General features: G+C 42.9%; 1 protein-coding gene across 1 annotated transcript; it reads left to right on the forward strand.

The window, feature by feature from the left end:
* Window positions 1–1,804: 1,804 nt before the first annotated feature.
* Window positions 1,805–24,991, forward strand: ldlrad2 (low density lipoprotein receptor class A domain containing 2). The gene is made up of 5 exons (XM_006805348.3): window positions 1,805–2,042; window positions 9,006–9,497; window positions 17,507–17,656; window positions 17,789–17,929; window positions 21,391–24,991. Exons 1-5 carry the CDS (start codon window positions 1,958–1,960, stop codon window positions 21,669–21,671), a joined length of 1,149 nt encoding a protein of 382 aa, XP_006805411.2. The 5' UTR covers window positions 1,805–1,957; the 3' UTR covers window positions 21,672–24,991.
* The last annotated feature ends 340 nt before the right edge of the window (window positions 24,992–25,331 follow it).

Below are 25,331 nucleotides of genomic sequence, written 5' to 3' on the forward strand. Positions count from 1 at the left end.
AACAACAACATTTAAATGTTTTGATTGTATTCATGGAGCCGTTATTATTAACATCCCTTTTGCTGTGAATGTTTTCATGCAGTACAGATGTTAACAATCTTACTAAGTGTTTCAGTGCAGTACAGTTGTTATTTTCCCTTGTCACGTCCTGAATGTTTAAATGCAGTGCACTTCATATTGTCACTTGATGGGTGATTTAGTCAAGTACAGTTGTGGTGTTTTATGACAGTTAAAATAAATAACATTCCTATAAGAAATAAAATTATCTTGTGTAAACTGTATATATTGTTAAATAGGCCAATACTACTGTATTTTAATGTCGGTCATAAGAGTGAATAATAATAATAATAATGGATTGGATTTATATAGCGCTTTTCAAGGCACCCAAAGCACTTCACAATGCCACTATTCATTCACTCTCGCATTCACACACTGGTGGAGGGAGCTATGGTTGTAGCCACAGCTGCCCTGGGGCAGACTGACAGAGGCGAGGTATTTCAAGAGCTATATATTTTATGAGGTGGTAGTCATTGTGAAAAGTTTGAGAACCACTGGTCTAATATAAAGAGTGTAGTGTGATTGTAGGGGATGGACATCATGGTAAATGGACTGATTCTTGTATAGAACGTTTCTACTCCCAGTGTACTCAAAGCACTCTATACAACATGCCACATTCACAGCTTCTAAGCTTTCAGCCACAGCTAACATTCATACTCTGATGGATGCATCAGAGAGCAACTTGGAGTTGGTGTCTTGCCCAAATATATTTGGCATGCAGACTGGAGGAGCCAGGGTTCGACCCACCAACCTTCTGATGTAGATGACCTGCTCTACCTCCCGAGCTACAGCCAATCACATCATCCAAGATGGCTTGTGAAGGTGTGAACATCTTGTGAAACATCAGTTGTATAAATCCACACAGAGCAGCAGGTTTGCTGATCACATCATGTACACTCTGCCTGTGCTGAGCCATGACACAGATTTTAGTGTTCCCCCATCAAGGTGAAGAGGATTGGGTGAAATGGGCACAGCTCCATCCCTGACAGTCAGCAGACGTCAGTCTCATGAGGTTGTTTAAAAGCAAATAAAAGTCACAAACGCCTAGTTAGAGAACTGGTCGCAGTAACAAGATTAAACATTAAAAACAGCTTAAATGTGTTTATGTTACTTGTTATGACTCCATACTGTTGTCTCTGTACACTTGTTATCCTTTCACTTGAGTTCAGTAACTGAGGTACAGTGGCTTGCAAAAGTATTCGCCCCCCTTGAACTTTTCCACATTTTGTCACATTACAGCCACAAACATGAATCAATTTTATTGGAATTCCACGTGAAAGACCAACACAAAGTGGTGAACACGTGAGAAGTGGAACGAAAATCAGACATGATTCCAAACATTTTTTACAAATAAATAACTGAAAAGTGGGGTGTGTGTAATTATTCAGCTCCTGAGTCAATACTTCGTAGAACCACCTTTTGCTGCAATTACAGCTGCCAGTCTTTGGTTAAGCACATAACTTTACTAACTTAGCCTTAAACCAGAGAAGCAGCTAAAAGAAGGAGAGTTCAGCTAACTAAATGACGTTTACATCAAGTGAGTGGACCTTTATTTTGAACAAAGACTGTGTGTGTGTGTGTGTGTGTGTGTGTGTGTGTGTGTGTGTGTGTGTGTGTGTGTGTGTGTGTGTGTGTGTGTGTGCGTGCGCGCCCCTTCCCTAACTTGAAGGCTGATTGGTTGGGTGTTGTCAAGGAGATGACTGGACACGAAGGAGAAGGTTCAACTCGAATAACAAAGTAACAGAAGAGAGGAGCACACCGCTAAACAGACAGTCACACTCTTGCATGCTGCACTTTCTATTTTGGACAAATGTGACACATTTAGGTTAAAGTGACTCTGTTAACCTGTGAACTGACTGAACCCTACTCTGCTTTTCACGTTCGTATCCCGGTTTGGATAATGGAGAGCTGCAATCAGCGGGTGTTCACACTGCTGCTCCTGCTGCGCTGCTTCATGAGTCTCTCCACCTCGTCCATCGACACCAGTAAGTTTTTAACACCCGGACACAACTGTGTGAAATACTCCACAAACTCAGCTAAAAGAGGATTGGTGCATGTGTGCGTGCTGTATTTCTCTGTGCACAACGCTCTGATTGCGTTAAATGTGTGAGAGTCGAGTTAACATGCAATCATTTAAAAATCTCTGTGTGTTTTTTTTTTCTTTAATTGCGTTAACAAGGTTTTTCCAAAAACACCAGCAACACATTTCAAATAAACCAGGCCAAGTTTATTTGTTAGTATTTATACTAATTACTTCAAAAACACGAGAGGCCGAGACGTTCTAGTGCTTCAGTGTGTGCTCAGGCTGTACTGCTGTCCATAAAGTAGAAATCACTGACTAGGCTCAGGAACACTGACCCTGTATATCACACACGTTTTGCCTTCTACATAACTTCTTTTGAACAAAAGGTCTATGAAGACAGTGCCCAACAAAATTCGGCTTGTAATCACAAACAAGTGTCACAGTCCACCGTGTCCATTTCACAGTTTGCCTCTCCAAAGCCTGAAACGTCCCACATGCAGAAGTTGCATTACTAAAAGGGGGAGATAATATATTTATAATATATATAAGTCGGTAGTGAGATAAACATGTATGATGTACACTCCAGGGTCCTTCATCACTAGAAATTAAGCTAGGCTGCTAACATGTATTTGCTTGTAAATGTGTTCTGTGTCTTAATAAATTAATTATTGTACATGAAATATACAGATGGGAGCCAAACTCAAGAGCTAACCTAGACCAGACCTCTAAAGTAAGGAGATGTGATGGCTGATGTTGTTATACCTAAAGGTTTGTCTTACTTATGCTCCCACCATATGAGACCAAATAATTTAATTGTGGGAGAAATTTAAGAGGTCAAAGGGGGACATGACCAGTAGCGTGATGGAGAATGACCGAGCTAAGATCCTGTGGGACTTCCAGATACAATTTAATTCAATTCAATTCAATTCAATTCAATTCAATTTTATTTATATAGCGCCAAATCACAACAAAAGTCGCCTCAAGGCGCTTCATAGATACAGAGAAAAACCCAACAATCATATGACCCCCTATGAGCAGCACTTTGGCGACAGTGGGAAGGAAAAACTCCCTTTTAACAGGAAGAAACCTCCGGCAGAACCAGGCTCAGGGAGGGGCGGGGCCATCTGCTGTGATTGGTTGGGGTGAGAGAAGGAAGACAGGATAAAGACATGCTGTGGAAGAGAGACAGAGGTTAATAACAGGTATGATTCAGTGCAGAGAGGTCTGTTAACACATAGTGAGTGAGAAAGGTGACTGGAAAGGAAAAACTCAATGCATCATGGGAATCCCCCGGCAGCCTACGTCTATTGCAGCATAACTAAGGGAGGATTCAGGGTCACCTGGTCCAGCCCTAACTATATGCTGGTTCTTATACAGGACTTTTCTACTCTATCTGAGCACTCTATACAAATCGTTCATTCACCCAATCACGCAAGCTAAGCTGTTAAGTGCTCCCTATCTAACATTCACACTAAAAGAGAGCAACATGGGAACCACTAACCTTCCAGTTAGTAGCTGACCTGCTCTACCACCTGAGCTACAACCACCCCGGACAAAATGGTGGCGGCTAACCAACCAGACATAGTGGTGGTGGACCAACTGAAGAAGACGGCCGTAGTGATAGATGTAGCAATACTGAATGACGGCAACATCAGGAAGTAGTAACACGAGAGGCTGGAGAAATACCAAGGGCTCTAGAAGACGTGGAGGATGAAGGTAACAGTGGTGGCAATCGGAGCGCTTGGTGCAGTGACTCCCAAGCAAGGCGAATGGCTCCAGCAGATCACAGCAGATCGACAACATTGCCGAAGACTCAAGCTTGCAGTATGAAAAACAAAAGTTTGATGCTGATGCTTTGGTGCCTGCTTCCTGAACTGACACTGGGAGCTGGTTCCACCACAGGTGATGGTCCTGGTTGAAGATTCACTGAACTCAGAGTGCCTCCACACTCACCAGAACTCAGTCCAACATTCAGATTTGGTGGAAAGGGAGATTTTCATCATGGATGTGCAGCAAAGCCACGATGTCATGTCATGGAACAGAATTCTGCGACATGTTTCCAGCATGTTGAACTAGCATATAGCATACACCCCCTTAGCTGGCAAACAAAGCCCATAAAGAGGACCATCACCACCTGGCCTGAGGTCACCCTCCCCCGATTGCAGGACTGCTTTGAACACACACAGTGGGATGCCTTCTACATCCGGGTATCCCCAAACCAGAAACCCTGGATGACGAGCCAGGTCCATATGGTCCTCCAGGCTTGTGATACAGCCTTCAGGTCCGGTGACAGAGCATTGTACAGCACCACTCGAGCGAACCTAAGGAGGGGCATCAGGACCACCAAGGCAGAATACAAGAGGAGAATAGAGGAACATCTCGACGACCCCAGACAGGTGTGACAGGGCATACAGACCATTACCAACTACAAAGGATATTCTGTGACACCTGGGGACTCAGACGCGGGGCTAGCAGAGGAGCTGAACACATTGCCCGTTTTGAGTCTAAAACACAGCACCCAGCCACACCACCCCAACGACCACCGCAACCCACACCAGCCTCTAGCAACCCCCCACTCACTCTCGAGGCACAGGATGTGAGGCGTGAACTCCAGGAAGTCTGCAGGTCCCGATGGAGTACCTGGGAAGGTCCTCAAAGCATGTGCCAAGCAGCTAGCACAGGTCTTCACTGACATCTTCAGCCTGTCTATGGAACAAGCCGTCATCCCACCCTGCCTGAAATCTACCATAATCGTTCCCATCCCCAAAAAGTCGCCCATAACCAGTCTCAGTTACTTCCGCCCAATTGCACTAACCCCTGTCATCACCAAGTGCTTTGAGAAACTGGTTCTGGGGCACATCAGAACCTGTCTCCCCCCCACTCTGGACCCACACCAATTCACATACAGATCCACTGAAGACGCCATAGCCATTGCACTCCACACAGCACTGAGCCACCTGGAACAACACGGGAGCGATGTCAGAATGCTCTTCATTGACTTCAGCTCTGCCTTTAACACAATAATACCGGACATTTTGATCACCGAGATAGTCAACCTGGGGCTCCCACCACCCACCTGCTCTTGGATAAAGGACTTCTTGGTCAACAGACCCCAGCGGGTGAAGCTCGGCCCTCACCTCTCTTCCCCTCACACTCTCAGTCCTGAAACTGGGAAAATGGTGTGCATCAAACAACCTGACACTTAACATCACCAAGACCAAGGAACTCATCCTGGACTTCAGGCAGAACAGAACTGCCTCTGCCCCCCTGCACATCAACGGAGAAAGTGTAGAGCGAGTGGAGTCCTTCAAATTCCTTGGCGTCCACATCTCTGCAGACCTCTCCTGGTCAACTAACACCACGGCGCTAGTCAAGATGGCCCAGCAGCGGCTACACATCCTAAGGGTGCTTGCACAAAAAGTAATCTGCGCTGAAATACAATCAGTTCTCTGCCTGTCTGTCTCTGTCATCCAGTACTGTACTGTGTATTTATATTTATATTAAGTGTATAGTTAAATTATTGTATAGTCTTTATAATGTACGCATGCACTTTTCTAGAGCTGTGTCTAATCTCGTTATACTATGTATAATGACAATAAAGGCTTTCAATTTAATTAAATAGTGTCGCTAACAAAGTGGCCAGTGAGTGTATTTCTGTTGTTTGCATGTGTTCTTGAGTGCTTGTACAGCTTAGGCACTGGACAAGCACTGCTGACTGGTTGTTGGTTGCTCCAGTCTGCAGGCCAAATATCCTTGAGCAAATTACTAACCCTAAATTGCTCTCCAAAGCATCCATCAGTGTATGAGTGTGTGTGAATATTACGTAGAGAGAAAAAGTGCATGTTGTCTAAAACACTGAGTGCTCTGGGAGAGTAGAAAAGGACTATATAAGAATGGGTCAAATTACCTTTTTTAACCTCCAAGAACTCATGAAAGCTGCACAAGAAAAAAAACAATTACTAAACTACAAAAGTTATCAAATCAAATCTAAATATAACCTGTGAGCATTGTGAATAACCCCTCGTCTGTCAGCTCAACAACATAGACTTCATTTACAATACATTTTTGAGAGATGAATTGAATTTTCAACCTGCAAAATTCTTTAGTGAGGCCTCTGTACCTTCTGGTCACCCATGCATTGGATGTTATCCTCTCCAGGTCTTGTATTTACTTAGGCCATGTGGAGGGGATGAGCTGTTTCCCACCAACAGGGGCTCATGTGCCTTAGGACATTCAAGTTGCCACGGAAACAAAGCTAATAAACTTCAGGGGTGGTCATAAATTTCCTCATTATTTGGCCTGTGGCCCAGAGGGAAGGGGCCATGGGTGACAGTGTGGAGGCCTGCTTTTAGATAAGCTGCTTCTTAGACGTTGGTCCCACGGTAGATTTAGCAGACCAGGTCTACAATGTTATGATATGTGTGTCCTCCGAGGATCTGCTCTTCAGATGTGGTTTAACTAACTCTGGCCTATCAGGCTAAAATGGTCCTGTTCCTTGTCAGCCAGCTATTTTTCTGCCAAGGGTGTCGTTTTGACCTCCTTGGCATTTTAATAATTCTGTAACTCTGTTAAATTAAAACCACATTATGTTATTTTTCATGACTTTTGTTTAAATGGGCTTATTTAGCAAATATTGAATTTTTGGGTGTCAAAAGGAAAAAAGTCAACTTCTACCTAGAACCACCATTTAAACCTGTCCTGCATGAATTATGACACCCTCAATCAGGATTTTTTTTCTTAAGTATTTTTATTCATCTTTAGGCATGAAAAAAAAATTTTGAGCTTAATTTTTTTTATTTACTTTTCAAAGAGGTTTTTTTACATGTACACTTAGTCCGCTGGCTGACCAGTGGGTGGCAGGTTATGGAGTGACACATCAGTGTGTAGTGATTTATGTGCTAGTATACCATCAACACTGACACAAATACAAGAAAACCACCTATAAATACCTGTCTACTGTAGTGAGCACTGTGTGTGAAAGGGTTAATGTAACACCAGACTGGCTAGCACACATTTTGAGTTGAAGTTTGATAAAAACATCCCAGGGCTAGCCAGAGATGACTGAAAAACATGGTAGCACCACAGATAGGGGAGACCAGGGATAGTTGTAAGATTTTTGACATTTCTGTCTGTAAATTAGAGCTCTTTTAAGGTAGTGGATTGAAAATGTAATGCAAAGTATTTACATGTCTCTGCTATTAAATAGTGCAGCTATTTTCTCTGCAGCACAATTACCCATTGCATGGTATGGTCTCAAACACAAAGAGTGAAATGTTACAATTAACCCCACAGTCTGGGTTAGTTGTAACATATCCTGGGGTGAAATGTAACACAATGAAATAAGGGTACTGACAAAACATTAACATGTAATCTTTGTTTATTCAACACATGAATGCACTTGGAGCCATTTATGTAGCTGTGTGTGTGTGTGTGACAGAATGCAGAAATCGAGCTTTTGAACATGTTCCAACCCCCCAAAAAAGACAAATTATGGAATTTTCTGCAACTGAATATTTCATTAATTTTGGTTGGTCTTCCTTGAGTTTGGCCTCATTGGCTCAGTGGGCATTATAACCTACAACTCTTGCACCAATTTTGAACATAACAATGAAGCTGAAAAAATGTAGTTGTTCACCAGCATCGCAATTCCATTACTTTTTATCACGGCTTACCTTGGTGTGGTTTGCTAAGTGCTTCAGAAAGATGAGGAAATCTGTTTCTCACACCCATCCTGATTTATTTCCACTACCAGTACTTCCTACTGGTCCATCTCTGACACAGTGGTCTGCATAATCTATGTGTGGGAACACAAACAGTGGAGGAATTGTGTTGCCAATGGCATTAACCGCATATACAAAAGCGACCAGTGAACCTCTCTGCTGATGTCGTTGCCCCAACTTGTTTAATATAAGTTAAAGTAATAGTGTGGTAAGTTTTAACATCTGCATTATTGTTACAACTAACCCAGACTGTTGCTGTTACAACTGACCCAGACTCCTATAGCCATGAACTAGCTAACATTACAGCCAACGGCTAAAACATTAGCACTAAAGACCTACACAGAATATATCCCCATAGACATGCAAATAACATAATTTAAGTTTGATGAGTTTAACTGCAAAGCAGATAATGCTATTTGAAATTGAAATAAAGTAGAAAAACTTACTTTTTGGCATACAAATGACTTTTTTTCGTGTTAAATTGTCTGTGTTTGACAAAATGTGCTGATTTTTCACATGTGATAGCAGAACTGAATTGGGCATGCACAGGATGAGTCACATCATTTGAAACTTAGCCCTGATTGGAGAAATTGGAAGTGTTACAACTGACCCACGTTACAACTATCCCTGGTCTCCCCTACTCTGCATAGACCCAATAAGGAAGAAAAAAAAACAGAAAAGAAGAAGGAATTCAAATTTTAGTCAAGTGTAAACCAAAAAGCTGGTATTGTGGGTTGGTAATTGTGAACAAAATGGTATTCAGGTGGAAGCCTTCATCTCGTTTGCAAATCCATATCTGTGCTGATGTGCAAACGTTAGTTTAGTTTAAAAAAAAAAGACACTACTGAATTCTTTTGGTTTGTAAGAACATTAAACAGTGAAGTCAGAGTTGCACAGTTTACAGAGAATGGGAAAGCGAAAATATTTGTTGTTAAATTTATTGGCTGACGTTACACGACAATAGCTTTAAGATGAAAGGAAGGCAACATAAACTCAAACAACCATAATGGTTCAAAATACTTTAAAATACTGTAAAAAAACAAAAAAAGCAAAAGCAACACAACTCAAAAACACAGAGTGTGTTCAGGTTAGCCCATTTTTAATAAAGAGAAATTGATCAAAAACGTAGTAACCTTTTAAAAATCTGTAACAACCTTGCTTTGACTGTGTAATATGTGTAATATGTTTTTTTTCTTCCCTGTCAGTGAATGTGGTGGATTTCTGTGGCCAGACAATCCAAGGTGACGGTATGATCATCAACTCACACCAGGAATCCAAGAAGTACTACTTTGTGATCATGGGGACTGATTGCCACCTGACAATGCAGGCCAGCTCTCCCAAAGACAAGGTCCAGTTCCATTTCCGCTTCTTCCTGGTTTACAGCTTGCTTCGAGTGGCCCCCCTGAGTCCTGCGCCTGTCTTGCCAGAGTCTCTGTCCCCCCACGGTTCTGCCCCTCTCAGCCCCAGATCGCAGTCTACCTCTGGTGAAAACTCAGAAGATCCGTGTCATGCCGGCTCTTACGTTCAGTTCTATGATGGTCGGGACACAACCTCGCCTCTCTTGGGGCCTCCTCTTTGTGGGAAGAGCCCACCCCGACCAGTGCTGTCCACAGGAAACTACCTGACCCTGAGACTGGTGACCAGGGGGACTCAGCCTCGAGTTGACTTTGTGGGGGACTTCACCTCCTTCAGACTGGGTAAGAAAAACACGGTAAAGGTTATAAAAATGTGTTTGAAAGTCAGTCTTTAGCTAAGAAACGGGAGACCTTTAATCAAACACATACTTTAGGAAGGTTCTGCTTTGTTTTAAGCAGAAAACCCACAGCGATGACAGAAGAAGCTTATAAGAAACTGGAATAACACGTCTTGTATTTTAATGTAACATTTTATTTTGCAGATACAAAATGTCACTGGAGATTTAACAGGATAGACAGATGCTGCATCATTTAAAGTCAGTGTTAATTTAATTTGAGAAGTAGCGCTGGGAGCTTTTGGTCTACTACTCCAACTCTCTAAATCCTTTAGGTGTCTTTGCTGCAACTTGGCAACTCAAAACGTGAGCTCTGTCCACAGATTTCCTACAGGACTGAGGTCTGGAGACTGGCTAGGTCACTCCTGCAACTTGTGCAGGTCTGCAGGGTTGTCACTGACATTGATTTTGCCCAGAGTAGTGCTGAGGTTGGAATGGAAGAAATCGGTTCTGTGAGCAGGTGTGATTTCTTTTCTTTTTTGCCTGTCCGGTTTGGTTCTTTAGCCGTCAGAATTGAAATCTGCAAGCCAACAAAGGCACAATATCACCAAATATTAAATATCACCAAAATATTTGGTGATATTTAATTTGATATCTCCCTTTGAGGTAGCAGCAGGGCGATCATTATCCCCCTTCACTGTATCTGCAGCTAGACTTTGTGACTCTGTGTCAGCAATACGTGGAGGCTTTACATTAGCAGATTTCTGTTTGTCAGGAAGGCCAGTAATTTCTTCAAATTTGGTAGATATATTCATTCTTGTCCGAACCACATCTTCCATTATGAAATGGACCAGAACCAGAACACAGGGCATCTTTCTTCAAGAAGCAACACTTTGTTTTGTTGTCAAGCTGAGTTTGTTGTCGCTTGTTCCAAGGTTATTATCGTTAACGAAAACTAACGAAATAATGAAAACTAGAAATGAAAAAACATTTTCATTAACGGAAATAAAAATAAAAACAAAAAAAGGAAAACTAACTAAAACTATAATGAGTGTTCACAAAACGAACTAAAATTAACTGAATTTATAGCAAAAATGTGTTTAGTTTTCATTGATGTGTGCGTGTCATACAATAGTCAAGGGTGAAAATGAAGTTTAGTTTCCAGATTTTTTTCTTGCTGTGTCTCATTATGCCAGCAGGTGGCAGCACGTTAGTCGAGTCGTCTGTGTTGCTGCTCAGTCCACGCGCAGAATCATGTCAGGAAAAGTCGGGAGCCAGAGTCCAATTTGGGATTACTTTGAATATGACTGTGTTTTGGATAAAGCAAGTGTCTTGTAGTGGAAACAGACAAATTATGAGGGACATTTCTAAAGGGAAAAAAATCCCACAAACCTTAGAGTGCACTTGAAAAGCTCACACAAGAAGGCTAACCTAGCTTAGCTTGAGAAGGTAAGGGAGCACACTCAACCCTCATCCCCAGAAAACAGAAGCTAACCCCAGGCAAGGCAGCGTGATGCATCCCGAGACAACAGGACGGGGATATCTACACAACTGTGTGAGTCAATTACCTTCAAAAAGTTTATCAATTCACTTGAACCAAAATTACGAACACCCGGTGCTGCGAGAGTTAATAGTCTTATTGGGGCCAAGATATACATTTTATAGTTGCCTGGTATCAATGGTTGTTCATCTGCCTTTATTTATTTATTTAAAGAACCCATAGGTGGGAATGTGAGTTGTCTGTCTCTGCGTGTTAGCCCTGCGACAGACAGGCGACCTGTCCAGGGTGCAGTATGGTAGCTGGAATAGCAACATACCCAAGGATGAGCAGAATGACTGATATGATGAAACTGGGATTTTGTTACACTTAATTATTGCAAACACAACTAAAACTATAACTGAAACTAATCAAAACTAAACTGAAACTAAGGATTTTCAAAAAAATAAAAACTAAACTAAACTAGCAAACAATTGGTAAAAACTAATTAAAACTGATATAAAATTGAAAATCTGAAGTCAAAACTAAATAAAAATAAAAACTAATGAAAATTGCAAAACTATTAAAACCCTGGCTTGTTCAGGTGTTTATTGTGTCTTTCAGTTTCCACACAACACTGAGTAGAGATGTGAAAACAGATTATTTTGTTCAGCGTAAATTGGTGCTGTTTGTGGTAAAAGAACGTCTTCGGTATGGTTTGAAGTTTGAAAAAGTTTTGTGTCATGCAGCAGACACGTAGATTTATATTTAAAAACAAATCATCTGTATACTTTTGTGCACTTGGTTTAATAATTTCATCTGCATGTTTTCAGTGGGAGAAACGTTTTGTCATCATCCAAGAGACTTCCTAAACGTAAAGAGCAGTGTGTGAGTGATACTCTGTGGCTGTGGCTGCATGGTCAGAGGAAGGTTACAGCAGGTGTAGCAGAGATGTGAATTTAGATGATGATGCTGAGATTCAATTCAATTCAATTCAATTCAATTTTATTTATATAGCGCCAAATCACAACAAATGTCGCCTCAAGGCGCTTATTGACTGAATTCCACCATCACATCAACTTTATACCACCTAGAAAAACAGACAGCATAAACAGTGTGCTGTCAGTGTGGAGGATGGAAATCAGCCAGGACAAACATCTGCTCACATCTGGTTGATGTAAGTTGTGTACATCCACAGAGAGCAGCAGGTCAGCTGATCACAGCCTGTACACTAAGAAAATCTACTGCAGCTCTTAGTAGAAATTATTGAGAGTTATGATTATTTTCCCCACACTGAGCCACTAAGACCAATTACAGGGTTCACACCCGCTGAATCCACTTTAACCTCTGACTGTGCACATTTTCTGTTTTGTTTTGGGGGGGGTTTCAGTTTCACAAAAATAGAAACATCCTCAAAAGAGGGTTCAAATTTATTGATGTCTTTATTATCCAGGTGAGTAAATCCCAAAAAGTTTATTCTGATCATCTGGACGTTTTCAGTGGGAGAAATGTTTGCTCATCATCAGGTGACGTCTTCAGTCTCAGCTGACTGCAGGTTTCAACCTTATAAACAGGACATTTGCATAATGACTGAAACCAGCCCACTGAAGGAACAATGGGCTCAGAGGTCAGTTCACTGATCATTAATATGCAAATTCTCATGACTATATATCAACAACCACTGATCAATGATCATTGAGTCATGATCAGTGACCATGGGAACCCTGGTCATTGATCCACTCTTTGTACACGGCTTAAATCAATGTGGAGATCAATTTATTGACTGGTGGAATTCAGTCAGTGAATCTAAGCATCATCAGCTAAATTCACATGAATCGCTGCTACACTTGATGTAACCTTACTCTGACCATGAAACTACAGCCATAGTGTATCAGTCACACACTGTTCTTTACTTTAAACCCATCACACTACAACTAACTAACCTGCTTATCCTGCACTAGATAGATAGATAGAATAACACACTTAGTTACACTCAGTTTGTTTTGCAGCAATGTGATAAAACATAATGTCACATAGACACACTTAATATCTGATTAAAAACATGAGGACTTACATGGAAGCTTTAAATTCCCAGTCTATCAAGCACCACTGAGCATCCTTCCCTTTAAATCTAAGCTCTCTTCTTCCTCTCCTGTCCTTCTGTCTTAGTCTTTGGCCATGGAGAAAGATATTACCATATGGCCAGAGGGTGCCTCTCAGCAGCTGCAGGACTGTTTTGACAGGACTAACTGGGATATCTTTGAACATCAGGAATTCAATTCAATTTTATTTACACAGCGCCAAATCACAACAACAGTCGCCTCAAGGCACTTTATACTGTAAGGTAGACCCTACAATAATACATACAGAGAATAACACAACAATCATATGACCCCCTATGAGCAAGCACTTTGGCGACAGTGGGAAGGAAAAACTCCCTTTTAACAGGAAGAAACCTCCGGCAGAACCAGGCTCAGGGAGGGGCGGGGCCATCTGCTGTGATTGGTTGGGGTGAGAGAAGGAAGACAGGATAAAAGACATGCTGTGGAAGAGAGACAGAGGTTAATAACAGATATGATTCAACACAGAGAGGTCTGTTAATACATAGTGAGTGAGAAAGGTGACTGGAAAGGAAAGACTCAATGCATCATGGGAATCCCCGGCAGCCTACATCTATTGCAGCATAACTAAGGGAGGATTCAGGGTCACCTGGTCCAGCCCTAACTATATGCTTTAGCAAAAAGGAAAGTTTGAAGCCTAATCTTAAAAGTAGAGATAGTGTCTGTCTCCCGAATCCAAACTGGAAGCTGGTTCCACAGAAGAGGGGCCTGAAAACTGAAGGCTCTGCCTCCCATTCTACTTTTAAATACTCTAGGAACAACAAGTAGGCCTGCAGAGCGAGAGCGAAGTGCTCTAATAGGGTGATATGGTACTACAAGGTCATTAAGATAAGATGGGGCCTGATTATTTAAGACCTTGTATGTGAGGAGCAGGATTTTGAATTCAATTCTGGATTTAACAGGAAGCCAATGAAGGGAAGCCAAAACAGGAGAAATCTGCTCTCTCTTTCTAGTCCCTGTCAGGACTCTTGCTGCAGCATTTTGGATTAGCTGAAGGCTTTTCAGGGAGTTTTTAGGACTTCCTGATAATAATGAATTGCAGTAGTCCAGCCTGGAAGTAATAAATGCATGAACTAGTTTTTCAGCGTCACTCTGAGACAGGATATTTCTAACTTTAGAGATGTTGCACAAATGGAAGAACGCAGTCTTACATATTTGTTTAATATGTGCGTTGAAGGACATGTCCTGGTCAAAAATGACTCCAAGGTTCCTCACAGTGTTACTGGAGGCCAAGGTAATGCCATCCAGAGTAAGAATCTGGTTAGATACCATATTTCTAAGCTTTTCAGGGCCGAGTACAATGACCTCAGTTTTATCTGAGTTAAGAAGCAGAAAGTTAGTGGCCATCCAAGTCTTTATGTCTTTAAGACATTCCTGCAGTTTAACTCATTGGTGTGTGTTATCTGGCTTCATGGACAGATAGAGCTGGGTGTCATCTGCATAGCAGTGTAAATGTATGCTATGTCTTCTAATGATGCTGCCTAAGGGAAGCATGTATAATGTAAACAGAATTGGTCCTAGCACTGAACCCTGTGGAACTCCATAATTAACCTCAGTGTGTGAAGAGGACTCTCCATTTACATGCACAAACTGGAGTCTATTAGATAGATATGATACAAACCACTGCAGCACAGTACCTGTAATACCTACAGCATGTTCTAATCGCTCTAATAGGATATTATGTTTAACAGTATCGAACGCTGCACTGAGGTCTAGCAGGACAAGCACAGAGATGAGTCCACTGTCAGAGGACATAAGAAGATCATGTGTAACCTTCACTAAAGCTGTTTCTGTGCTGTGATGAACTCTGAAACCTGACTGAAACTCTTCAAATAAACCATTCCTCTGCAGATGATCAGTTAGCTGTTTGACAACTACTCTTTCAAGGATTTTTGATATGAAAGGAAGGTTGGAGATTGGCCTATAATTAGCTAAGACTGCTGGGTCTAGAGATGGCTTTTGAGTAAAGGTTTAACTACAGCCAGCTTGAAGGCCTGTGGTACATAGCCAATTATTAGAGATAGGTTGATCATATTTAAAGGCCTGGAAATGTTCACAGACAGTTTTCTCTGCTACATAAAACACTGCACAGACACTGTTTCAGTAGACAAATGTATCCGGGCACATCCCAACCAAAAGCCCTGGATGACCCGGGAGGTCAGGGAGCTGCTGAAGGAGAGGAACATCGCTTTCAGGTCTGGCAACAGGGACCACTACACCGCAGCCTGATCCAACCTGAAGAGATGCATCAGAGAGGCGAAGGGGAACTATAGTAGGAGGATTGAGAACCATCTGGAGAGTAACAACAGCCAGCAGGTGTGGCAGGGTATCCATCATCTAACTAACTATAATATCAACCTCAGAGCTGTCGAAGGTGACCTGCTGCTGGCGGAGGACAAGAATATCTTCTTCGCCCGCTTTGAGGCCATGGTACCCTGGAAGAGCACGAGGTGAGGCTCACTCTGCAGGCCGTTAACCCAAGGAAGGCGGCTGGTCCTGATGGTGTGCCAAGTCGAATATTGAGGGATTGTGTAGAACAGCTGGCTGGGATCTTTACCAGGATCTTCAACAAATCCCTCGCACAGGTGACTGCCCCACTCTGCCTGAAGTCCTCCACCATAGTCCCCTTGCCTAAGAAGCCCACATCACCAGCCTGAATGACCAGACCAGTGGCACTTTTCCCAGTGGTAATGAAATGCTTTGAGAAGCTGGTCCAGTCACATCACAGCAGCCCTGCCTCGCAACCTGGACCCACACCAGTTTGTTTACAGAGCAAACCGGTCCACGGGAGACGCTGTAGCCACAGCACTCCATGCTGCCGTAACACACCAGGAGCTATGTGTGGATGCTTTTCATGGATTACTGCTAAGCTTTTAACACCATTCTTCCACACAAACTGGTGGTTAAGCTGCAGGACCTGGGGCTTCCATACAGCACCTGCATGTGGCTCAACAGCTTCCTCTCAGGCTGTAGACAGAGAGTGAGTTGACCATCACACATCCTCAGCCCTGAGCCTCAGCACTGGCTCACAGAGACTGCTGGTGTCCTTCTGCAGAGCCACCAACAGACACAGACCTATTGCATATGCATCTGGTACACTAGCTGCACCGTGGCTCAGAGAAAAGCACTCCAGGGGATCATTAACACCACCCAAAGGATCACTAGCTGCCCTCTCCCCACACGGGAAGATCTACACAATACCCACTGTCTTAAAAAAGCTGCTGCTACTAAAAAATGTCCATCACGCCACTCTTGAATTGATCTATGCGCTGACTGAAGCATGTATGTGGGAATGTATGTGAATGTATGTGAATGTGTGCTCATACTACTTTTATTAGCACTTTAAGTATTTTATTTATTGATTTTATTGAATTTTATTGTTTTATTTATATTTTCACATTTTTATTTTTTATGCACTGATCGGGGACCACTTATAATGTGGTTGTACCTGTGACAGTGACAATAAAGACATTCTGACTCTGATCTTTGAGTGAAGTTAGCTCTCTTTCACTTCTCTCCCTGTCAAATATGGCAGCTGGACCTTTAGCTGCAACACACTGAGGCTACGTCCACACATCGTTTTCTCTCCGTTTTGGCCTCCCACACTGAGACGGCGTTTTCCTCGAGGGAAAAAACAATGACACATTTTAGTCATGTGATGCAGTCATGTGACCACTTAAAAAAAGATAGTGGAGTGCATAATGCAGCAGTTGTTTTGACAGCCCTAAAAAAGATTATTATCAGTTTGTACATGCTCCAGATAGCTTTTCTTCGAATTCTTTAATTCCCACTCGCTTTTGCGCCTGCGGACGCACAACTCTGTGAAAATGACTGAAAACGCCAGTGTGGATGTGGAGCGTTTTCAGATGAAAACGCCGTTTTCAAATCTATCTAGGCTAGTGTGAACGTAGCCTGAGAGACAAACTGCACACACACAGTTTGTGTTTGTTGAGTTGATAGAAACGCTGTGTTAGAAATTACCTCACACTCTTTATGTTCGCTCCTCTTCTGTAGGGCTAGCTCGATGCTGAAGTACCACAGCTTACAGTTGCAGTTGTTCTCGTGCTGTGGCATAAACCAAACAAACTAATTTGTCAAAATTCTAATCGGTTTGATGTTTGACGCATTCAACTCAAATCCATCAAACCAAAAGTAACAAGCCTGTCAGGGAGTAAAAGTAAAAAGTAGTCAGGAAATAAACTACTCAAGTAGAGTACAGATACATGTTCTTAGGTAGAGTAAGGAAGTATTTGTACTTCGTACTTCCCACCTCTGACCATACCTACCATACCTATTTTCTGTACAAGGTAGAAATCCATTGCATGCACTGAATGTGTGTGTCAGTATTCAGTGGCAGTAGTCCCACTACCAAAGTAATCCCTCTTTTTCACTGTCTTTGTTGTCGTCTTCTTCCTTCAGGTTTTAATCAATCAGATTGCAGCAACGAGCCTTACTTCACTTGCAGGAATGGAAAGTGCATCCCTCTGAGTTTGGTGTGTGATGAAAAAGGCATTGATAACTGTGGGGATGGAAGTGACCTGGAGGAAAACCTCACCACAGGCTGCAAAGGTCAGTTAGGCTGATACTTACTTAGGAAATTTGAGGATTTTGGAATACTGTAAACAGAAATGTATTGTAAAGCTTACCAGTGAAACACCATTTGTAATATTTAATAGCTGACCCAAATCTGTCCTTCTTCAGGAGGTCAAATTTTACCTCCTGAACCTTCACCAGCAATAGCGACCCCTCCTCATCCCTTTCTGAGTCCACCCACTGTGCCCTTCCTGACACGTATGAACTGTGGTGCGCCGATTGGTTCTCCCAATCCCGAGTCGGCAGCAGGTACGTAAACTTGCACAAAGACAGCGCTTACACCCTGCAGTCAGTTGGCTGCTAAATAACAAAATTCAGTTGCACTCAAGAGTAGTCCAATGAAATTTCTTCATTCATTGTTTCACAGAAGATCATTATCAGATGTGATGTGGCGAGTAGGGGTGACTGTGGGGGGGTCGGACTGTTTCAAAGCCTCGTTACAATTCTGGCACAATTGCTTTAAATGTTGCAGTGTTTTACAAAGCCTCACTTTGCCCATCGCTGCAGAGCTCTATCTAGAGGAGCAGACTACTTGCTTTCAGTGGTCAGAATTTCATTCAATCAATCAATCAAAGCTTTATTCGCCACATGCACAACCTTACACACACAACACAGACATTACATGGTCGGAGATCGGTAGCGTTACAGAAAAACACTGAAATATACACTACAATGGGAAAGTGCAAGAGGAAAAAGAGAGAGCTCTACTCATGCTGGGCTTCCATGGTAGGACAGCATGACAACAGGAAACAAAAAACTCCTCTGCACAAAAAGCACATAAATATCCACAGTACAACTTGTGAAAGACATGACAAGCCACAGGATTGGGTGGGGGGTGAGGAGTAATCCGAAGCTAACACAGCAGCCGCCCTACACAGCGCTACCATTCCAGCGTGGCACACAGACCCGCCATGTTCCCCCGCTGGAAACAAGCATCGAAGGCATTTGGAAAGGGAGGGGGATGAGTGTGTGCTTATCAGTGTAAGTGTATGTGTGTGCGTGTCCATAGTTCAGCTGAGACAGTGTCCTTCACCCTGCCAGGAAGTGGCGGTCCTAGCCTGTTTGGGGCCCTGGGCGAACACTCCCTCTGGCGCCCCCCCCCCCCCCCCCCCCCCCCCCACCACCACACACACACACACACAAAACATATTAAGGATTGTACAGTAACATAAAACTGTTGTACACACACATATACACATATGAAGAGAGAGAGAGTATGCATAGTATCCAAACAGCTACCAAACAGCCATCATAATTCGTCATACAATGAGAACAGGACAAATCAACAACTGACAATGACTAATTAATATTCAAATCTGTAACATAATGTATTGTTTGGAGTTTAGTCTGTTACTGTTGCTATTTTTACCATTTCTTCTTGGAGCAACTGTAACCCACATAATTTCCTTAGAGATTAATAAAGTATTCTGATTCTGATTGTTTCAGGATGACCTGCCATCATCCAATCACACATCTGCTTACCTGCATCTTTTGCTTGTTTCTCTTCTTTTCTCTTTTTTCTAAACTGAAGACATGATGGCTTTGAACTGTTCTTGTCCATCTTCCACTGGTTTTAATTTTGCACTCCAGTATGAAAATTCATCCCCCAACCCGAGGTTCACCACAACATAACCTAATAGACCTACACCTTAGTTCACAGATTCACTTTGTCTAGGGTTTATTTCTGGGATTTCACACAACCCAGGATTCAAATCATGAATACATAATGGGCTTGGATTTACAACATTATGAATGAAATGTGTTTTATTTGGAAGCAGCAGGCCCCCCCTCCCCTTTTGACGGGTTGTGTGTGAGACTTTAAATCATCAAACTGTAAATTTAAAATTGTTATTGATCCCTTTACCCCGAGTCCTAAAGTGTATATTTATTTTCTTACTCTTCTTACATATATTGTTTGTTTATTTGCACTGCTGTTACTGGAGCCTCGTCATCTCGTCTCTCTATATACTGGACTGTATGTAGCGGAGATGACAATAAAGTTTACTTTGACTTCAGCAGCGAGCAGGCGCACCGAGGGCTCTCGCGCTCACTTTTCGTGTATAGAATTTCGAAAAAACATCGGTGCAAATTATAAGTCTGTATCATGATGTCTGGTGTTTTGGTGTTTATTGGTTTGTTTTTATTTTGTTTTACTTTGCGAGCTGGTTATTAGATGCTGCTCCAGCCGGTCAGAGAATCCCCGCCGCCCCGCCCTCTCCTCTCTGTGCCGCAAGCAGCAGGCGCACCTCGCAAACGAAGGGCGCCCTTACTCCCAGCAAATGGGCGATAGAAAATCGATCGGTGCCTGTGACATTCCCAATATGCGCTGGCTGATGTCGGGGCAGCATGAGTACAAGCATTTTTTATTTTTTTTGCCGATGCCCCTGATGCCGCCCCCCCACCACGATGCCGCCCTGGGCAACCGCCCGTGTCGCCCGTATCTAAAACCGCTACTGCTGCCAGGCTAAGTAAACAGTCTACCAGCCAACCCAGGTGGCCTTGCATGGAACGGGAAGGACTCAACACAGTCGTTATCAGGGAGTTGTTGTTCAGCTCCGGCCTTGAGACCGCAGCTGGCACCGAAGGGGTATCCGCAAGAAGCGATGGTGGTTTTTACTTTAGCGCCTCGCTTTGCCCATCGCTGCAGAGCTCTATCTAGAGGAGCAGACTACTTGCTTTCAGTGGTCAGAATTTCATTCATGTGCTTAATTTATTGTGGAGAAGTAAGTTATAGCAAATATCTACAGAGCAACATAATCATAGTCAAAGTGAGCATTCAGTTGAAATAGTGGAGGGTTTTTTAAATATATTTTGGCCCTTTGTTCATATTCAGATATACTTTTAAGGAACTCTCTGCAGCAGGAACATAAAGAGAGGCTCTGAAGTGCTGATGGATGGTCAGGCAATCTGTGGTTTAGGACTTTTTGTCACCGTTTGTTTGGTAGAGGACTCAATCGCAGTACTCAGAAGCTTAGGGAGAAGATGAAGGGTTTATTTGTGATATTGCACCAGGTGAAGATATATAAATATATACAATGGGATAAGAAAACACAGGGCTCGAGGGAGTCCAAGGGTGAGGGAAAGGTCTGAGGCAGGCACCCACATTAGTTCTTCTTTACTCCGTCCGTGACTCACTCAAGCAGTCTGATCCAAAACGCTCACCGTCACTCACACACATCCACAGAGTTCAAAGCGACAGGGGAGACAGGCAGGGGATCTGGGAAGCCTGTACACAAGGAAAATACGTCAGGGAGAAACTCGGAGAAATCTCGAGGAAAAGATGCTCAAGTGGCTGGGCTACACTGACACTGTTCAGTACAACGATCCAGCGAGGAAGTAGTCGCCTGCCAGTGTAATCACTCACAATGAGAAGCCAGAGTAGGATTAGCATGAATGAGCAACAGGTGTGTGTTGAAGGTGGGTGCAGAGGTGGGGGAGCAAGGTCCAGCTCTTCCCTGGTGGGAGAGGCGAAGGCACAAAAACACATCCTGAGATTCATGACACTGTTTTTATGAATGGATGATCAATGGGCAGGACATTTCCAAGTGCATGGACCCTGTTGGGTGTTACTGTATTGTTGACTGTTGTTTTTCTGTGAGATGGATCTTCCCCACCACACACATAAATGAATGTACTCTTTCACTGCTGGTGTTTATTTGATTACGACTGTCATTTCCGATACAAATAACTATTCTTTGTTTTAACTCTAGACTCTCCTGCCTCTTTGTCCCTGTTGGTTCTCTACATCATCATGGGCATGGTGACAGGTGGCATAGTGCTCTGCTGGTGCTTCTGGTCACCTGGCTGCTTCATGTGGCGAGTTAGCGCCTGTCGCTTCTTACCCTGCTGCAACTCAGCCTGTGCCTCATGCCAGTTATGCACTCACAGCTGTATCTGCAATAAGGAGCACCGACCGGGAAAAGTCACTCCACACACACATGCCAGTGGCAGAGCGATGGGGACCGCGGTGGTTACGACAGCAGGTGTGTAAAGCAGCAGGACTGTCCAACAGGTCATGATTGGTACATGGACATGAATCATGAAGGCTGAGTGGTGTGTGACGATGTGTGACACTCTGGCATGGACAGATGTGATGGAGTCGATTAAATGTGGTTTGTGTTTTAAATGTAATTACACAGGTGGTGTCGTTTATGTTGCTATGAGGAGATAAAGCAGGATAGAATTTATATCTATTAGTATGAAAGTATGTGCTCAGTGTTTAGTCACACACATGCTATTTTCACTCTGTCTTTGAAGTAACTGTTTAGTCATGCTGTGAAAATATACCACGTGTCCACAAAGTATGCTGAGGTCATACACTGAAGAAACAGCCGTGGAGTGGCCCACCTGGTGACAGCAGCTGTTTGTCCCTTTGAAAAGTTCACTTTTCACTCTCCGTGCTGACATACTGTGGGAACATAACGAATCCCTCCCCTGATAAATTTGTAATGTTTCTCAGTTCCAAAGAAATGAACAGTCTCTAATAAAATCCAGAAAACCACATAACAAACGCTATAAATTGATTTGGATTTCATTAAGTGAAATTCGTGGTGAACCTGTCCAATGCAGCCAGAATACTGCTGTGTGCCCATGTACCACACAGATCCTAATCAGTCAATGAATCAATGAATCAGAGACTGCTAACCTCTACTCATTATTTGTATAAAGCACTTCTGTCTGCAGAACCAGTTCCTTCATTCGGACCTATCGACTACAGTAAGGCCAAATAGCTGATAAAGGATGTCACAGTTGTAGACCTGCACGGGCTTGAATGGCCTATAAAACCATCAGCAAGTACTAAGTCCTGTTTTTCTTGGGAATCAAATAAGGAAATTTGTGTTCGTTAAGTCAGTTCTTTGATGTAACAATGCTTCTTGGCAATTAATCTAATAACTCTAAAAGGCTGTATGTGTGATGCCACATTTTTAAGGAAACAGCATTTGTATTTGTGTTGTCTCTTTATTTTGAACATGTTAAAATAGTATAACAACAGAGAAAAAGGAGACAAACAAACAAAGCAAAACAAAAAAATAATAATTATAAATGATAAATAATATGTTTAAAAAGCAGCTGGAAGAAGTGTAAGCTTATTTAATCCCACCCCCTCTCCCCCCTGTAGTAACTAATAGGCTACACCGTTTCTCCCTGTCCATTGTAAATTCTTCCGTACAATTTGTTACATGTATTTGCTTTTATAACTGTAGTAACACGTCAAAAGGCTTTTACATTTACAGATATATATACTTGTGTAAACATACTTGTGCACCCACACACACATACATACACATCGCTGTTGTGAAACTAATGGGGGAGAACACCTGATCAGAGCCGTTCCTCCTCCCTGCACTTTGCAAAAACCATAGTTTTGAACGTCTGTTTAAACTGAGTCATGCTTCAGTTCTTCACTCAGTCTGTTCCACAGCTTTATTCCACACACAGAGATGCAAAAGCCTTTTAGTGTTGTATGAATACAGGGATGTTTTACATTTATCTCCCCCCCCCTAACTGTGTCCCTCTTCCCTTTTAGAAAACGATTTGAGAATATTGTCAGGAAGTGGGTTGTTTATTGCTTTATATATAATTTGTACAGTGATGAACCGGATCAGTGAATTCTATAACCAGTATTATGGATTATCCTTATGGCCCTTTTTGCAAAATGAATATTGATGATAGCAAACACTTACAAGCACCAAACCTCTGTTTTCTCTGCCAGTACCAAACAGCTTATTCAGCTATTGAATAGCTAACAGTACCTGCGTTTGGCATCTCTTACCGCACGCTGCATGCCGTATGAGGCCGCTTTGTAGGCGCTCATATCGCCAGTGGTGAGACCCACGTTGTAGGTGGCGGTCCTGGCGTTCATTGCAGTGCGGATCGATCTGTCCACTCACGGTTTCTGGTTCGGGAATGTGGTGACTCTCGCAGTGGGGATAATCTCCCCCGCTAGCATATTGACGAAGCATACTGCTACTTCCGTAAACCGTTGATGTCGACTGCGCATGTTCTGAACATGTCCCAGTCGACGTCGTTGAGTGCGTCCTGCAGCGTAGCTTCTGATTGGGCAGACCAATGTTTCACCTCCCTCGTGGTTACTTCTTGATGATGGATTGGATTTATATAGCGCTTTTCAAGGCACCCAAAGCGCTTTACAATGCTATTATTCATTCACTCTCACATTCACACACTGGTGGAGGCAGCTACAGTTGTAGCCACAGCTGCCCTGCAGACTGACAGAGGCGAGGTTGCCATATCGCGCCATCGGCCCCTCTGGCCAACACCAGTAGGCGGTAGGTGAAGTGTCTTGCCCAAGGACACAACGACCAGGACAGAGAGCTCAGGGATCAAAACGGCGACCTTCCAGTTACAGATACGCTTCCCAACCCCCTGAGCCATGGTCGCCCACTTCTTCCCTCCATATGTTTTGTTTATACTGGGGAATGAGGAAGATGGCGTTCCTCATTCCCCACTATAAACAAAACATTCCAGTGCAAATGCCCCTGACAGTGAAGGGCAGTCACGGCAGCCTCCAGCAGCCTATGACACTGGAGAATGGCTCTGTGCAGTCTGTTCAGGGTTGTCTGGATAGAGAGCCATCGGCCACATCATCCTGCAAGCCTTGATTACCAATTTGACGATTGGCTATGGTTCCTAAATGCTGATAGGTGTGGAAATGGGATTCTTATGTTGTTGTCTTCTTTGGACACCTGCTTCACAGTCTGTCTCTGACATCCCCCATTATAGGGAAGTTGAACTTCATTTTGGACATGGTTCTAGGGATCATTCCAAATAATGCTGCAATTTGGTTTTGTGGAACACCAGCTTGAACTTGTCCAATGACAGGGCCCTATCCAGTCAAAGATGGGACAGACGGACAAACACCAGCTGACTACTTTAGCAGGGTTCATGTTTGAATGCTGCAGGCATCAATCAGGCACCTGACTGTCAGCACCTGTGATACCAGCAGCTCAAAACAAGGCCCATTAGCAGAATAGGTTGTTGGGATTGACAGGGAAGATTTGTAAGTGTTGCATGAGTGTGACCCACATACTTAACTCTGCTGCTGCTCAAACCATAAATGCATTTTCCTTACAAATGTGGCACCTTTTAAGGGAAACGGGGCTTTTCCCAGATTAAATGCAAATAAGCATTGTTCAAACAAACAATGATTAAGTGACCCTGACCAGATGATGTTTTGGCCTTTCTCTCTCTGACTTGCTTGTTTACCTTTGTCTGTGTGTTTAAAACATTCTATAAAGTAGAGGCTAGAAGGACTTTGTTTGGTCTAAAACTTAAAGGCAAGAATTTATTATTCATCTGCTAATAAAAGATGTTGTTGGTAACTTATTTTTATTTCATCTGGTTCCAGTTTCCATACATAACATGTATGTGTGACGAGGTGCAGCTAGACTGTACAATACAGGAGGTAACCTAAAAGCTTTCACTTTGGTTCTATTTAATTCCGTTTGATTTTAATTATATAGCATCAAATCACAACAAAGTGCTTCAAAGTGCTTTATATTGTAAGGTAAAGACCCTAGAGTTGTCAAGAACCGTAGTTCTAACACGCAAGCTGGACCCAGAAACAAACACAGTACGCAGGAAATGCACGCAGAATAAACTTTATTTCTTAACTAAAGGTGACCCGGAATAA

This window comes from Neolamprologus brichardi, chromosome 13, assembly GCF_056152115.1.
Source record: "Neolamprologus brichardi isolate AB-2024 chromosome 13, ASM5615211v1, whole genome shotgun sequence".
Classification (NCBI taxonomy): Eukaryota; Metazoa; Chordata; class Actinopteri; order Cichliformes; family Cichlidae; genus Neolamprologus; species Neolamprologus brichardi.